This window comes from Neolamprologus multifasciatus, chromosome 11 (assembly GCF_963576455.1).
Source record: "Neolamprologus multifasciatus chromosome 11, fNeoMul1.2, whole genome shotgun sequence".
Taxonomy (NCBI): Eukaryota; Metazoa; Chordata; class Actinopteri; order Cichliformes; family Cichlidae; genus Neolamprologus; species Neolamprologus multifasciatus.
The window spans coordinates 1286344-1304286 of record NC_140449.1 but is presented as its reverse complement, the minus strand read 5'-3'; the positions used below and the strand labels follow the sequence as shown (position 1 = coordinate 1304286).

The 17943-nt window shown below is 39.4% G+C and overlaps 1 protein-coding gene across 7 annotated transcripts in view; it reads right to left on the bottom strand.

The window, feature by feature from the left end:
• Positions 1-17943, bottom strand: part of tsnare1 (T-SNARE Domain Containing 1) — a 249750-nt gene that overhangs the window by 114299 nt on the left and 117508 nt on the right. For all 7 annotated transcript variants that reach the window (XR_014876749.1, XR_014876750.1, XM_085176751.1 and 4 more), the window contains exons 5-7: positions 2020-2110; positions 1839-1913; positions 1614-1670 (exon numbers count right to left, since the gene is read on the bottom strand). Coding sequence is in view for 5 of the 7 variants with exons in the window: in XM_085176751.1 (XP_085032877.1) it covers positions 1614-1670; positions 1839-1913; positions 2020-2110 (223 nt within the window). In the remaining 2 variants the exon portion in view is untranslated. The remainder of the gene's footprint in view (positions 1-1613; positions 1671-1838; positions 1914-2019; positions 2111-17943) is intronic.

Sequence of the window (17943 nt, the reverse complement as noted above, 5' to 3'; positions counted from 1 at the left end):
TCGGTGACAAAGTAAACTGATTTCCACGTCTCCTTTATCAGCGTATGGCATGTTATGCATTAATGTTTAAATGCATCCAGTTTAAGGTGTCACAGCTCTAATGTGTGGCTGTCACCTTAGAAATAACTCAGTGTTTAAATAATTAACTGGAATTTAAATATTTATTTTCTGTTCTTCGCACTCAATCCCCAAATTAATGATTTTCTGCAGCATTAAATACTTGTGTTTTTTGCAGCAATGTTGAATTTTATTTTCTTTGCTTATCCAAGTCGTGGTCACGGAGGGGCTGGAAACAAGTCCAGCTGCTGGGCCGAGAGGTAGTGTACACCCTGGTAAGTCCTTTAAGCCTGTGATGCCAGTGTGTTACATTTACTGTTATTTTTCTAATGTTCTTCATAGCTTTTTATCACTGTTGTCCATTATGTCAGGAGTAGGCGGCACTTATAGGCATCTTTTTATGCAGAAGAAGAGTCATATGGCACGTGATCCGCCCCTGAGTCTGAAGCACAAAGCCTGACTTAACCATGAAAATTGATAAACGCTGTCATGATACCTGTTACCTCTGACTGCGGTTTTAGGTTTTGTCAATCCAGCTAATGCAAATAAAGCTTGGCTGTGTTGAGCTTCCAATGTAGTATTTCCCTCATGTCAGTTAACAAGCTGAGAGCTAATAACACACATAACGCACAATAAACTACCATAAGAAACGAGAGGACATCTGACAAATATTTTATTATTAACTTCTCACATGACAAGTAGGTTTTTAACCTGAATAAACAGGTTTCGACATTATTACATAATTGGTAACATGTAGTTTTACTTGTATGAATATTTTAATGGGCTGTTTTGATTCACCAGCCTTCACATGTGAGAAAACATTAGGAAGGATTTCTAAAACCGGCATAATTGGGGGGGAAACAATCACATAGTTGAAGGTTAAAACTGGCACAAATCACAGTTGAGCTCTTCACTTTGCCCTCGTTTGTGATACGAAGTCTGAAGAGCGAACAAAGAGTTTCTGTCTGGGGAGGTTTCTTAGATAAATCTGAGCATCCAGCATCTAAAATTATTATAACAGGTTCCCTTTAAAACACCACCGTTTGGGTTGAATATTTATATTTTATGCTTGGTAATAGTGTTTCTACAGCAAGTGCTGAACCAATCCTGAAGCACATGCATAAATTCACCTTGATAAATTTGCTGTTTTATTACTTGTGCACATCTCATGTACAAAGAATATTTAATGCATTTAACTTCATATGGTCTGGTTTCAGTAATCAGGGATAAGGAACTGTGCACGGGCAGGCTATGAGGAGTTACTTTAATATCTTCATCACAAGCTCCCATCTCTTGGCTCTCGCTGGGCCACATGGTGAAAATAAACTGGCACCGGTGACAAAATTAGAATCAGATGAAAGAAATTTCACAGCACACAAGAGTGGGATGTGATGAATGGAGTCCACTGTATTATAACAGAGTGGAAGAGACCAGACTGAGCTTCAAAGGAGCCCTTGTGAGAATGCAGCTGAGCGGAGAAATGCCATCTCATCATCCTACTTTGTTACGAATGACAGTGAAACAAAAGGAGGATTTTGCTCTCCATATCAGCTCACCTTCTTCTTGTCTTTCTGTGCCGGAGGGAGCAGGGCCCTTGAGCGTTCAGCAATTTTCTGTAAGAGGAGCATATGAGGAGACAGGGTCAAGGACTCTCACAACAAGTAGCACAAATGTGACTTTGTATCTGTGGAACAGCATCTCTTTAGTTCTCTTTTCAGTAAAATTAAATGGCCATAGCATCAATTTCAGGTGTCAAAGGAGTGCATTCAACATGCAAATACCTTCTGGAGATCCCCATATCGCTGCACAGACTCAGAGAGCTCAGTCTTTAGTCTGGTCAGTCGCAGACGGTCTTGCTGTGCAACAAAACAGAATTAGATTCAATTAGCTCAAATGTTGTTTAATCTACTGTTTATTCTTCAAACTAATATTCAGTGAGGGAGGAAAGGGAGCATAAAATACCCGTGAAGAGCCACTGATTATATCAGAGAGCTGTTTGATGAGTTGGCTTGTGCTGGTGATGACTTTGTTGGTTTGCTGCTGAGTGGAGTGCCTGGAAAAAAAACATGGTGTGAAAACAAAAAGAGAAGACATTAGATATGCCAATACTGTATTACTATAATAATATATAATCAGAGAATGTGTGTGTGTGTGTCTATAAATCTATATTTGATTTTGAAGGTGCTACTACACCAATTTGATGGTTGTTAAGAAGGATTTTATTTTAAATACCTCTGCCAAATACGAATCACAATACACATTTATCAGATAAGACGTCGGTGTAATATGTACAACAGAGAAGTGTCAGATAATCCAACACAGTCTCATTGTGGACTATTACTACTCTGCGTAGTGTCCACGTAAGGTCCTTTCTGGTCCAGGAAAAACAGGACTGTTCCATTTAGAACAGCAAGGACCCAAGTACTGCAAAAAGTCTTGTGTTTCTCTCGCTCTTTCTCACGCTTTGTGCATATGTATATGTTTGTGTGTGTGTCCACGCGCCAAACCACAAGAGTCAAGACTAAATTACTCCCCTCACCATAATCCAATGAATGCAGTGATGAGGACTACATCTATCATCTACACAGATTATGGTTCACCGTATTTAGTCTCTTATAAATCAAACAGTAAATACTGAATAATATATCTTACTGCAGATACATCCTCGTCTTGGAGTAGCCCAAGCTATGGATGGATGGATGCTCCTGCTGCCAGCTTTGAAAATTGTGACTTTAAATAGTATTTAAAGGCAGATATTCTTGAGGCAGAAGAAAACTTGTTTTCCCCCAAAAAATAAATTACAACAAAAGCTAACCCTTTTGACGAACTCTTCTGGGACTTTGAGCAACCTTACCCTCAGGTATGTGTGGGTTGAGATTACATTTGACCAGTGGAGAGACTGACTATTACCAGCACTATGATAGAGGTGAAGAGTGTAAAAGCCAAATCCTCTCTGTTCTTTCTTGTTTTTTCCTTTCAAGCCCCGCTGGGGTGTAAGGTTGAAAGTGCAGCCATATTCATAACTCTGCAGCACATCCGCTGGAAGGCCAGGTTAAGTCAGTTATTAAATATCTAAGCTGTCAGGTCATCCTGGGCTTACACACACCCTGAACTTCCATCCTCCAAACCTGACACTATAACAGGCTGCCCCACAGAGATAGGGAGCTCCACAAACACACCTCTGTTGCAGCTACTCAAATATTGATCTACATAAAGCTGGTGGAAGGACGGGTGGACAAGCAGGTTCCAGTGGACTAGCCCGGAAGGAACATGTCACTGTCTGTTGTGAGAAAAACCAAAGTGTCACGGGGGGACGTCTGAAAAACACCAGCTATTATCTGTGTGGAACAGGGTTAAAGACGGTTATAAAGCCATGGAGGTTAGAAGAGGTTGAAGTTAATTTTGCTGCTTAAAATAAAAGTTTTACTGTAAAGAAATAATTAAATTGGACTGCAGCCAACTTCTCCTGACCAAAGTCGTAATAAAGAAGAATTGTTTCTGTGCAGAGGTTTCATATTTATTTTTTAATCAAGATTTAAGACTTTAACCTCTTAACACCTGTCCAATCACCAGTTAACCACTTAAGGGCAAGGTCACATGGTAAAAAAGCACAGTTTAAAGGGATTTTACATCCAGTAAAACTGGCCTTCTCTTTTCTCCTTACTTCCGGGTATGCCAGACGATGAGTTTAATACTAATACAAATACTACGACATATACATGTATATGAATCACAAAAGTCTCCAATCTATAACTTCTGTTATAGTTGATAGTTGTCAGACTTGATCAGAGTAACAGTTGTAGCCATTTTAATGTTTTTTTCAGATTGACCTTCTGGTTAAAACCATGAATTTGTTTTAACCCAGCCAGAATTCTGGCTCCCACTGATTGGGATTACAATCGATCAATCAATGAATCAATTACAAATGCTCCTGATTTCTCCTGATGTGTTTAACCCTTAAAGACCTACCATAGAACCAAGTCCACCAGTGCTTATATTATATTTTTACATGCTGTGGAGCCATTTTTGGGAGCATTTCAAGTTGATATACATCAATACAACCATTATAGCCCAAATTTTAATAATATGTCTGCATTAAGTGCATAGTAATTACATAAATTGCAAAAAAGTGCAATAAACTACAAAAAAATTGAAAATCGTTTTTGTTTTTTTAACATATATTTCTAGTTAGAGAAATTTAAGAGGCTTATCCCTCAAAACTGTAAATACAAAAAAGTTGCACAAAATAATTTCCCACCACAGGAAATTTATTTTGAGTGTCTTCATAGTTTTATTTTTGAAATACACCAATTTTTATACACTGCAGGAAAAACGAAAATAAATATTATAATGCAAATTTGCAAAAAAGCAGCATATGCATCAAAATAAACTATTTCCAGCAGTGCAATATGAGTCCTAAGCATCCCAGAAACGACACAGAAAGTCATAAATTCAAACATAACTTTTAAAAACACAAGTATAGGCTCATGAGGCCCTGATGGTAAAAAACTACATTTCCGCGAAAATGACATCACTTCCGGTTTCAGGCAGGTAATGGCGGACATGCGATAGTTCGCGCTGACGTCTATTCCAACGTAGGAAGTGTTACAAACAGCTGATCGGATCGGCAAAGTGTGTTTCTGGAATATTATGTTTGTGTTGCTGCAAGTGCTTTTTATGCAGTTTTTGCAAAGCTATATGTGGAAGAAAACCGTGACCGAGGACAAGCTGATGGCATAAGATGTAAGTACAACTCCTCCGGTTTCATATGCAAAAAAGATTATTGCGCTAGCTCACGTGGTTGCAGTTCTACAGGGATTTAAAAATAGTTGAGCAAAACAGAGCGTGCCTGCTCCGACCGGTTTTAAAGGGTTAAAGTATACCATAGTCAATAAGAACACCATTGGTAACACACATACGTTGTAATGAAATCTTGCAACTGCCTCAAGGTCCCCCTACTCAAGATGGCACATGTACAGGCTCATTTTAAGTTTGCCAGTGAACATCTAAACAATTCATAGAACGCCTGGGAGAAAGTGCGTTCGTCAGATGAAACCAAAATCAACTCTTTGGTATCAACTGATCAAGTGTCAAATCAGTCACCTCAAGGCTCATTATACTGTAAGCTACAATAATCCAGTAAAAAAACCCAACAGTCAGACAACGACCTGTGAGCAAGCACTTGGTAAATTGGGAATGAAAAACTAATTTTAACAGGAAGAAACCTTCATCAGAAACAGACTCCGAGTCTGACCAGTTGGGGGTGAGGGAAGAAAGATGGGACAAAAATCAATTCACAACTTTTATGTAATGTGTTTCTTTTGGATTTTTGGTTGATATTCTTTCTCCCTCCATTTAAATGAAACGACCATAAAAAATACCAGACTGTTCAGTTTTAAGTAACCAAACATACAAATTCACCATGGAATCAAATGATTTCCCCTCCTGTATAAAATCACAGATTTCTAAGTTTTGGTATTGATTTTTCTATATGATCAGCCATAACAGTCGGCTGCATGATTAGAATGCTCAGACAGAGTGCACATACACACACACAGTCACAGATAGACGCACATATAAAAAAAAGATTAAGAAATGCTAAACTTCACCCTGATGCATCATCATTTAGCCGTAAGGCAGCAAAAGACGTGAAGGATTAGTTTAAAATCACATCCAGCTTATGCTCTGTCATGTTAGCCACTAAGGTGACACAGCAGAGTTGTATGGCTGGTACATAAGGGATCTTAAGGAATGAGAAAAAATCTTTGCAGTTGTGTACTTTGCACTGTACATTCCCCATTGATTTTATACTGCACTTACATACAATACGAAACACATTTAAAAATGAGCAGCAACAGCAACATGACATGGAACCTGTATTCTTTCTTTAATTCTATCCTAAATTTCCTCTGCTAGAAATGTATAGTCCAAATCCAGTCATAAGAATTTGATCAGTTTTCAACTGCTAAACAGTACTGTTCATGAAACTGGACATTACCCACTCTAACGCTAACCCCACTCACCATAGATATCAGTATATTGCCACTAAGAATCATGCCCTCAGTTGTCGCCTTTGCACATTGTACTAATAAGCTTAGAAGTGCTTAGCTTCAATTGGAAAAAATATGTCCTTGAACATAAAGACATTCTCTAGATTTCAAATCATCTCCAAATCAAACCAGTGGATAATAATGTGCTCACTTTCTGGGTACATCTTGTACGAATTTGAGATGTCCTCCATCTCGAATGTAATGATGGTGTTTGGAAAAGTGCCTTCTGAGCCACGTGATATTTATTAATTTCAGTACTGAATGCAGGTGCAAATTACCACCAAGATAGTGGGTGGCAATGCCATAGCTTTCCTAATTGGCTTTTAGAGTACATATGCATCCCACTTCCAATCAGGTAATGGTACAGTCTGGTTGTAATTGCTGCAAATAGTATTATAATCAGTAAAATACAAAATATTACAATTAATCAATTTAACATCAGAAGGCACAACTAATATATACACCATGTGTATATATTAGTTGTGCCTTCTGATGTTAAATTGATTAATTGTAATTAATGAGAGCTCTTTGTGCCAATAAGAAAAAAATATAAATAAATGAAAATCTCTGACAGAAGTAACAAATCTATCGCACAAGCTGTCAGAGTGTCAAGACAATCTCATTAGCAGAAAATATGTCACACAAAGTAAAATGTAATTTTGTGTGTGTGTCGCATTTGCTGAAGACTTTTATGTGGTGAAATATGTCTTCCTATATCCTTGTGTTTAGGCATCTCATCACATTAGAACATATACAGAAAAAAGACAAAAAAAAGTTTGTTTTTTTAAGGTTAAATTGGGCAAGATGCTAAATGCATATTTAGCATGAGGCTAAACCAAATCTATAGCATAGATAGGTCAATGCTGACTTTTTTGTAAGTTACAGTGTGTGAAATTTCACCACTACATGTCAGTGGATTGCAGATTCCAACCAAATTACTTCTATTTTCTGACCCCTCCCAATTCAAGTAAATAATCCCAGCGACAGTGGCTGTCTTAAGACAATCATGCTTTAGTCAGCCAGGAATGATCAGAAACATTGAATTTAGACTGCACCCCACAACAGCAGTAGCTGACATGTTTTTACTACTACTGAAATAGATCCAGATCTTCCCCGGAGTTTTTCACCATCTGTAGAAGGCCACTTTTTACCTCAGTTCTCGATGACAGGTGAGAAATGTCCATGTCTATTTACTCTGGAAGAGTAAAACTTTGAGAAAGGAGTCTGATATAGGTTGATAAATCAGTGAAGATCTACAAGTCCTGAAATTCCCATGCTTCTAAAGATTCCACAGTCAACTGTTACCATATTTTTCAGACCATAAGGCGCACTGTCAATAAACGGGTCTGTTGTCATACATAAGGCGCACCAGATTATAAGGCGCATTAAGCAAAACAAAGTCAGATAAGTCAAACTTTACTCAACTCATTTACTTGCTTCCTCTTCCATACCACTGATTCATTAATGCTGAATTCTCTCCAGCTGCTCTATTCCCATGTTGTTGCAGTATTGATGACTAATGATTAATAACTAACCTCGTATTGTGGATGAATTATCTCAGTTGTTCTCCTGATTGAAGTTTGGTCCGTTTACAGCATCCTTCATGCGATTGCGTTTGTCCCTGACCATCAGGAACCTTCGCGTTAACTTTATCGAGTGGAAAAAAGTTAGCGTTCATCCTCTAGCTTTACTGTGTTTATGTTATGCTAACATAGCTGTGTCGCTAGTGATCACGTAGCACATCATTATGTACCAGCTAGCCCAACTTCAGTAATTCTACAAACATCACTGCTGCTTAGTTTTCTGTCTGCATTTATGTTGGAAGTGATAGCAGGGCTGTATGTTTGAATTTTTTCAGAAATCTCTCAGTCAGAACATGCTATATCATGTTTAGATGGAAACAAGCCAGCTAACTTCCTGCTAATTTCTTGCTAACTTCTAACTCCGTTAAATTTAATAGATTCTGTTTTCATGGATGCCTGGATGTTAAACTTAATTGTTACACCTGGTAAAGCAGCAATGCTGATCATTTTATTAAAGATGAAAGAATTTAGACAGTTTTTAACTCTCAGTGATGCCGCAGTGTTTGTTTGACTTTGGGACCTGAAGTGGATGGAGTTTTGGACCCAGATTCAGTGTTGCCAACTCCTCAGTAAGGAAAATCGCTATTGGTTGTCCTAAAAGTCGCTAGAAGTCGCTAAATGACGTCATCACCTAATTTGCATAATTGGTCATGCTAATATAATTGTAACCTACGCTGCTGGAGAGAGAAATAACATCGTGGACGAGACATAAAGTGAGCAAAAAACGTCCTAAATGCATTTAGAATTTATTTAAAACTACAAATTAAATTTCTTTTAGCAATTATTGTTTTTTGTAATGTCACAATTCCAACCCTGCTCCTTTACCCGGGCTTGGACCGGCAAAAGTGACCCGAAATAGGCACTCTGGTGGAGTTACTTTGTGTGTGTGTGTGTTTATAAGTAGTTTTAAACCTGATCCACAAAACAGCATAACAGTAAAAGAAGAACTGACTGCGTTACAGCACCCGCTGCTTGTTGAGAGTAAAAGCGATATGCGCTTTCACGTCTTTTTTTAGCGACTTTTTTAAGAAAAAAAGTCGCTAGGGGGTCTGAAAACTCGCTAAATATAGCGACAAAGTCGCTAAGTTGGCAACACTGCCCAGATTACTCTGCAAGGCTGCTGACTACGGCAGCCGTAATGCTCCGGCAATCCATCAAGCAGTGCGGCTTCGTAGCTTACCAAAGTGAGACTGAAACATTTTTTGACAGATTTTGGGGCACCGTGTACCACATAAAATCGGTTCAAGGTCAGTAAGCACAACCAGAATTCATACATAAGGCGCACTGTCAAGTTTTTGAGAAAATTAGATTTTAAGTGCGCCTTATAGTGCGGAAAATATGGTATATTATAAAAACATGGAAGTCATTGGGAACAACAACCACTCAGACACAAAGTGGTAGGCGTGTAAAATCATAGAGCAGAGTCAGCAGATACTAAGGCAGAGTTTGGCAATCTGATGGACAGGTATAGGATTGGCGGTTGCCAGGAGAACAGTACTTATCTGACTGCATTATGCCAGATGTAAAGTTAGGTGGATGGGGGATTGTGTTGGGAGGTTGTTTTTCAGTTCCACTGAAAGGAACTCTTAATGCTTCAGCATAACAAGACATTTTAGACAATTTCTCGCTCCCAACTTTGTGCACTGGTGCACAAAGCATGGTCCATAAAAATCTGGATGAGTAGTGTGGGAAAACTTGTCTGGCCTGCTCAGAGTCCTGACATCAGCCTGAAAAAACACCATTTGGATGAACTGGAGCAGAGATTGTGAACCAAGCCTTCTCATCCAACATCAGTGTCTGATGTCACAAATACGCTGCGAGAAGAATGGTCAAAGATTCCCCAAAACATACTACTAAACCTTGTGGAAATCCTTCCCAAAACAGTTGAAGCTATTATAGCTGCAAATAGTGGGCCGACATCATATTAAACACTGTGGATTAAGAATGAGATACCACTTGAGTTCATATACGCGATGGCACATGAGCAAGTACTTTTGGCAATATCTAAGTTTTAGTTGTTCCGCTCTTAATTTTATTGCAATATAGGCGCTCTTTGCAGTGAGCTAATTTTATTTTGAAATTCGTTTTATTTTGAAAACCAGTTTCGGAAAGTGACCAGAAGTCAGCCATGTTTGTTTAGTTCCTAGCGGATCACATGTGGAGATATTTGATCCGGCGACATCTGCCTTTTGTTTGTGCCATCGACACCACCGTCTGTAAGTTTTCATTTGTATTGAATTGTAGGATTGTATTTTATGTATATTTTGTGAAAATATTTGCTGTAGATGAATACTTTAGTAGTTGTGTGCTAACGCTAATGGATGTGTATTGGAATCTAATTTTGTTGTGCTAATGATGCTAGGTTAATTTTAGCTATGTTATTTGTATTTCAGTTTTACTCCATGAGGAAATACTTACTAATTAAAAGGAGTTGGACGCTACATCCTGACTCCGCGCGTTATTTCAAGTGGAGTTAGGCTACTGCTGAATTGTGTAGCGTACACACACAAGGAGAGCAGGATATTAGTAATTAATTAATAACTAACTATTACCTTTAAGAAAATTATAAAGAGATAGGGTAAATGAAAAGCCATCTGAAAGGAAGCCTTTAGATGGCTTTGCCTTTTTCAGGTATCTTTGGCTATTTATTTTCTGCCTCTATTACATTTTTGTTTCATTCAGGCCTCAACAGTTTCAAAATATCCCTCTTGGCTTAATTATTTTCTTTCAACAAAACTTCTATGAAAGCCATTTTTTTTTACTTCCTACTGAGACAGTCCTCAAATAATCACTGGTAAGTCATATGTCTGGAGTTTCCTCCATACTGAGTGCAGACATAAACTCTGTTCACTGACTGGTAACTCAGTCAGGGGCCACTTTTTAATAGGAATTCATTTACAAGGCTGCCTTAAAAAGCCAATAAAGGGAATCCTTTAAAACTTGCAACCATCATCTAAAATATAGTGTGAGCTCTTCTGATGATCTCTAATGGATCATCCATGAGTCAGTAGAACCCTGCCCACCATCGACACGCTGTTACCAAACAATCAGAGCTCGCCCACTTCTGAGGACCCCAAGAGGACCTTTGCAGTATCGCTGCACAGTGATACATCTGCTAGTCACAGTCTTCCCTCACAACAAGCTTGAGAACTAAGCAGCCAAAAACAGCATGCAAAAGACTGGAGCCACTCACACTGTGAATTTCAATCAGTCACCTCAGTTGTGTGTTTCTCCTGCTCGGTTGGTGTTTCATATTCCTTTGAGGTCTGACTGACTAGTGAAGGAGAACTGAGGAGCCTGAGAGCAGCTGGCTGCAGGGGGAGGTGTGAGGAATGGAGGAGGATGAATGTGGAGGACGCACGTGGTGGAGGAGTGGTGCTGTTCTCCGAGTGAAATCATAGTCACAATGCTTTACAACAGAGCTTGATTGTGCTGTAACAAGGATTAAACCACTAACTGTATTTGTTTTTTACATTGACCTCCCACTGGCACAGATAACAATGCAGAACATTGAAGTCAACATTCACGAAGTGGAGAGCTATGATATTGATTATGCTGCTGCGTTGTTTTCATTAAAATCACTCAGTGCTGTTTTTTTAATAACCCCATAGGATGCTTTAAAGGTTTAGCTTTTTTATGCTTCCTTTTCTCTATTTTTAAAATGTTATGTACATCACTCAGGCCTATAATTCTGTATGCCATGGGAATGTAAAATAAGATCACCTTAACTTGGTGAGGATTTTGAATGTATATAAGAAGAATAAATGTAACTTCCAGGTAGTAACACAGTTACCATGAGAGGAACTGTGGTGCTACGTGAGGACGTCACAAGTAGCAAAGAATGTATGTGAGGTAAGTGCGGGCAATGAGACAGTGGTAAGGTTTGCAGTAGGAGTGTGAGATGGGTCCAAAATGAGGGTGGGATTACAATAGGATCACCTCTGAGGCCCTTTGCGTAGAGAAGGGAGCAAGTGGAAGAGCACCTGTATGAGTAGAAGTATACTCTGGAGAGTAAAGCAATGAAAGTTTCTTACATATTTGTCAGTGAGAGGGAGACAGGTCAAAAGATGAAAATGCAAGGAGTAAAGAGGGTGAAAGTAGATGAGTTTAAATACCTGGGGTCAACCATCTAAAAACATGGACAGTGCAAGAGGTTAAGAAGAGAATGCAGGCAGGATGGAGAGGGTGGAGAGGTAATTTGTGACAGGATAGCAGCAAGAGTGAAAGGCAAGATTTACAAGATGGTATGGTTTGAAGAGAGTAGCACTAACAAACAGGCAACAGCACTGAAAGTGGAAGAAGATAACATTTTCATTTGGAGTGGCTAGCCTAGAGAAAATCTTTTTTTATCTTTTAAAGAACATTTTTATTATGTGATAACTTGTTTTGCTGGCCATGGCCATGATGAGTGTATGTAAACTTCTGACAGCAGCTGCAAGCTTCAGGATTGATTGGCACTCTGATTTACATTTCATCTCACTGAGGCCTCTTCTGCAATAGCACACAACTAAAAGGTTAGGACCTCTTGTAATGTAATCATACATTAGTTAACTTTTCCAACATATTTCAATCTATGAATGAATTTGAATACACCTAGAGAAATGACAACTTTCCTATCCCTTTTAGTAAAATTCTAAATTACTGCTTTGCCATAATAGCTCTCCTGCTCTCAGTGCCACAGTGAATACTCTAGCTTATAGTAGCTTAAAAATAAAGTCTGTCTGTAATCTTTTACATCCATCGATTCATTTTCTGAATAAATGGCTAGATGGATGGATGGATGGATGGATGGATGGCTATCAAGAGCTACTACACTAGCATGGCACCCTTCAAAGCAACCACTAGTGTGTGGAGAGGTGAATGAGAATTATATTGTACAATGCTTTGTAGAGCTGCTAATGTTAAAAAAGTATTATAGGGACACGCAAATTATTTAATTCACTGAAGACTGCGAGGCAAAGAGTTTGAAAGCTCCTCAGCATGCTGTTCTTCAGAGAGGTCAAGACAAAACATTTATGGTAGCACAGATTCAAAGAACGAGGTTTGCATATAGAATTAATTTAACTATTCTTCTTAAGCCTTTTGAATTCGCAGTGCAATCTCGTAAGAAAAAAATATATATAACTGTGGTTGTTTACAAGAAAACTCTGCAGGGTTCCGTTAACAGCGTTCCTCCTTTAGAAAATGTTCCATGCCTTACATGCTGATTTCACATGCAGTGTCTCTTCCATATCCCACTTGACATTTTATATTTACATTTGCAGAGATGTATTTCAAGTGCTTATTGAAACAGACTTTCAGTGAATGTACCATAAAAGTACAGTTCAATTTACATATCATCACACACACACAAACACACACACAGAACTGCAGTTTTTGAAATCCATCTGACATTTAGATGTGCAGAAAGTACACCTACTGTTAGCAACACATGGCTGTATGGTATGAGAGATGAACATTAACGTGGGTTTGAGAGGCAGAGTGGATGCTGGCTTGTTGTGTAAGAGTGGAGGAGTAATATGAGGTGCATCCACACACTGTTAATCTCAGCCTGAAAAGATGACCGTCATGTTTTCCTTTCATTTTGCCCTGGCAGAGTATGATGAGTGGTGATTCCAGCTATTTGGTTGTTATCTGTGATATAGTTAAGCAGTTCCAGGTCTAAATAATTTTTCATTTCCTACCTAAAAACAAATGAGGATCAGGACAGAATGGAGAAAAACAAAAGATATATATATATATATATATATATATATATATCAATATATATAGATATATATCGAGTCATAGGCCTTGACAGTATATTTGCTTGCTGAGCTCAGGTGGCTGTCGCTCATGTCAAAGAAACTTTGACATATGTTTCTGCTCAGGCTCACATTTGCCAAAATCTGCGTTTTGTCTGGACACAAGACGTCGCACACCTTCATCATGCAGCTCTTCAGAGTGGTACCGGGCTGATTTGACTGTCTCCTCTGCAACAATAAAACTTGCTTTCACAACAGCTTCACTTTGTGATTTTGCTCTGGTGATAAACATCTGCTGAAATGTCAGATTCTTCTTTAGCTCTTCTACTTTCTGTAGTTTCTGCTCTGCATTTAGGTTTTTCAGCTTATCCTGATGTTTTGTCTCATAGTGCCGTCTTAAATTAAATTCCTTAATTACAGCCACATTAGCTCCACTAATAAGACACACGGGTTTACCAGCAATGTCAGGTTGCCAGGTCTCTCTTGGAAATGAGATTTTAATCTCAATGAGATTTTTTACCTGGATAAATAAAGGACTAATAAATAATAAAAAAATGTTTGTAAACATATTTTCAGTCTTCCACAGGTGCTGAAAGGCTCTGTTTTCAGAATCAACTTTTCTCTCCACCAGTGTGAGCGGCTAGCTTCGCAATAACAGAAGTTTGACTTGATTGACACGGGAATGTTCCCAGCTAGCCTAGGGTTTGGCAAGGAGGCTGCAGCGCTGCATTATGGGATCTGTAGTTTGTGTGTTATTAGCACCTCATATTGCTGGGCCATGCATAACAATAATAATAAATCTATATAAAACTTAACTATATTAAAACTTTGAGTGTAAGATTCAGATAATTATTTATTAAAAACAAGACATTTTAAATGAGAATAAGAAAGAAAAGTATTTCTTTGTACCCCCCTGTTCATGCCCTACCTGCCTCCCTAGCTAAACTTTGCTAGATCCGCCCCTGCACAGTTACTGGCCATCAGCTACGTAGATAAGGATCCCGGGTTAGAAAGTAATATTAAGTAAATTCTAACAACAGCTTATCAAGCTTAAACGTGCTGCTGTTGTTCAGCCGCTTGTTTCCTCTTTCTGGTGCAAAGTTGGCCAAAAACAAACAAGAGAGACTGACTCGCGACAGAAAAGACGATCAGCTGATCATTGATCAGTTTCATGATTGAAGTAGCAGCAGGAGAGAGAGAGAGAGGCAGTCGCTCCATATATCGGTTGTTAAGTTTAACGCTGGAATGCTTTACAAACATTCAGAGATGAACTTACACACTTGCTTTACTTCTCTCTGGGATAACTTTCTCGGAAATGAAATGCCGGTTTGGTAGCGAGGCTCCAGTCTAAATGCTCAACCAGACCACCGACAGGTCTCGCACGCCACAGCCGCTCTATCAAGTGATGCATACTGCTCCGACGTGCCAAGGTTATGAGCTGAGTTATGCCATGTCGAAAGTTTTGTGAGGTGCTTTCGTGATATTTAATGGATCGGATTACATTTTTTATTTCTCTCCAAAATCCGATCCAGTAATTTAGGTAAGTATCAGACCGATAACGATACATAATATCGGATCAGTCCATCCCTAATCAGGACCTGATTGATGATAACTGGCTGAAGAGCACTGCATGACTGCCCGGTAGCACAAATAAAGGGGTATTCATCCAGACTGGCTAACACTGAGAAGAACAATCCTTATCATGAAGGATACCCATAAAGATGTAACACTATCAAAATACTGGCTGATTACCTGCCTTCCCACAACATGGTAGCTCCTATTAAGCATTGTAGTAACCAATGGGCCAAAGCAGCAAACTCCTGGTTGATGAAACAGTACATCATGACTCTAAGACCAGGGAGACCAACATATGAGCATTGGCATATTGACTACAAGACCGTCTATGTCTTCAATTCAATTCAATTCAATTTTATTTATATAGCGCCAAATCACAACAACAGTCGCCTCAAGGCGCTTTGTCTTAGTGTTTCACAGATGGAAACTGGAGTGCTTGGCAGTGCAGGTTGATAGTGTGCTGATAACACTAATCAGGAACTAAAAGGAACTGTGGACGAAGACACTGGAAGCCAACTCAAAGGGAATTGCCCAAGTCACCATCAAGTGCAGAATATACCGAGGTGATGTACTATTACTGAACTGCCATTTTGCATAGGCATTAAACGACTAAGTCAGCTTGTCACTGCCAGTTTCTCTTTCAAAAGTGACAATTTAGGGATGTTACTAGGATTAGACAAATATGGACAAATGTTGATCTGAACTGAAGGGTTGGAGTTAACAGAAGGGAGAATAGCAGCACTATATGCCACAGCGCTCAGGACTGCTGTGGTAAAACCTCGGTAATAGCTTGGATACTACCGGATACTTTCATTACTCAACCAAATGACTTCTTCAATCTCAGCTGACTGCAGGTTTCCCAACCTTTTAAACAGCACATTTGCATAATGACTGAAACTAGCCCCACTGGCAAACAATGGGCTGTAAGGTAATTTTCTTGATCATTAATATACGAACTGTCACGAACATTGATTAACAACCACAGATCAAAGACCATTGATCAATGTCCATAAGTCCCATTCACAGAGAGTTGGGGAATGGCTGCAATAACAGCATTGTATGATGGCAGCATTGTATGATGGTGACAGATGTACCCTTAGGACCCCTCCTCGATTCAGAGATGGTCTTTCCCTTTTCACGTAAATGGCCTCCTTGACTCTCCGCTCAAACCAGCGTTCTTCCCTGTCCAGGATGTTACATCCTCATCATTGAAAGAGTGTTGTGTCTGTGTTGTGCCATCCACTTCGCCAGAGGTTGTTTGGTTTCCCCGATGTATAAATCCTGGCAATCCTCCTGGCACTTAACAGCGTACACTATGTTACTCTGTTTGTGTGGGGAGACCCGATCCTCGGGGTGAACCAATTTTTGGCGCAGCGTGTTTTGGGGTTTAAAAGCCACAGAGACACTGTTTAGAAAAAATGACACATACGACATACATTATGGCGCTGGCATGGAAGGCAGCCTTAACCCAATTTCTCTCGGGATGAATAAACTATGATCAATCAATCAATCAATATGGGATCACTACAGGTTTTCGCTTAGGCAGCGGTTGTCCTTCTGTCCTGGATCGGCTGGAGCTTTCTTTTGGTGCCTTCCCAGCTTTGACAAAAGTCCAGCTGGGATAACCACATTTACTCAGGGCCTTCTTGATGTGCTGTTCTTCTGCCTCCCTGGCTGCTGTGTCTGTGGGGATGGTGTTCACTCTGTGTTGTAGCGTCTTGATGACACCCAGTTTGTGCTCCAGTGGATGGTGAGAGTCAAACCTTAAATACTGATCCGTATGTGTAGGTTTACAGTACACGTCAGCTTTTAGATGTCCCCCATTACTGATGGAAATCACACAATCTAAGAAAGCTAACCTGCCAGTTTTATATCCTCCCTGGTGAATTTGATGTGTTGGTCCACCGAGTTAATGTGATCTGTCAATTGTGGAACGTCCTGAGATTTGATTTTCACCCAGGTGTCATCCACATATCTGAACCAATGACTTGGTGGTGTTCCAGGGTAGATAGCAAAGCCCTCTTTTCCACTTCTTCCATGTACAAATTGGCCACGATGGGTGAAACTGGGGAACCCATGGCACACCCATGTTTCTGCCTGTAGTACTGACCCTTGTATGTGAAATAGGTGCTTCGTCAGAGGTTGTTTGGTTTCCCTGATGTATAAATCCTGGCAATCCTCCTGACACAGCGTACACTATGTTACTCTGTGTCGGGGGACCCGATTCTTGGGTTGGACCAATTTTTGCCGCAGCGTGTTTTGGGGTTTAAACCACAGAGCCTTGGTGTTTACAAAAAATGTGTCTCAACTGTTCTGATACTCCTGACACATAAGGATTATGGAGGGTTTTCGCTTAGGCAGGAGTTGTCCATCTTCTCCCCTGGATCACCTGGGACCATTTTTTTAGGTGCCTTCCCAGCTTTGACAAATGTCCAGCTGGGATGGTGTTAGCTGAGACTAAATAAGTCACTAGGATGAGTGACAAAACATTTCTCCCACTGAAAACGCTACATCCAGATGAACAGAATCAACTTTTCAGGACTTCCTTCCTGGATGATTGAGCATGCATCAAGACAACCTGGATACTTCTGTGCTGAACTAGGTTGGCCACTGGCAAATCTATCATTTTTAGATTTTTTTCTGGAAAAACTTGTTTCTAATCAGTTACATATTTTTTTATTTCTTACAATATAAACAAGAAATATCAGTCTGAATAGTAGTCTAACCACAGTACAGAAACTACATTAGCCAAGATCTTAAATGTCCTTCCATATGAGTCAGAACAGGCTCTCAGTTTTAGTTCTACTTTATTAAACTGCTGTCTTTGATAATGTAGACCACTCCATTCTAAACAGACTTTACAATTTGATTTGTCTCTCTAATGTTAAACTGGTGTCAATCACATATCCGTTGTAAGTATTGAGGATCACTCAT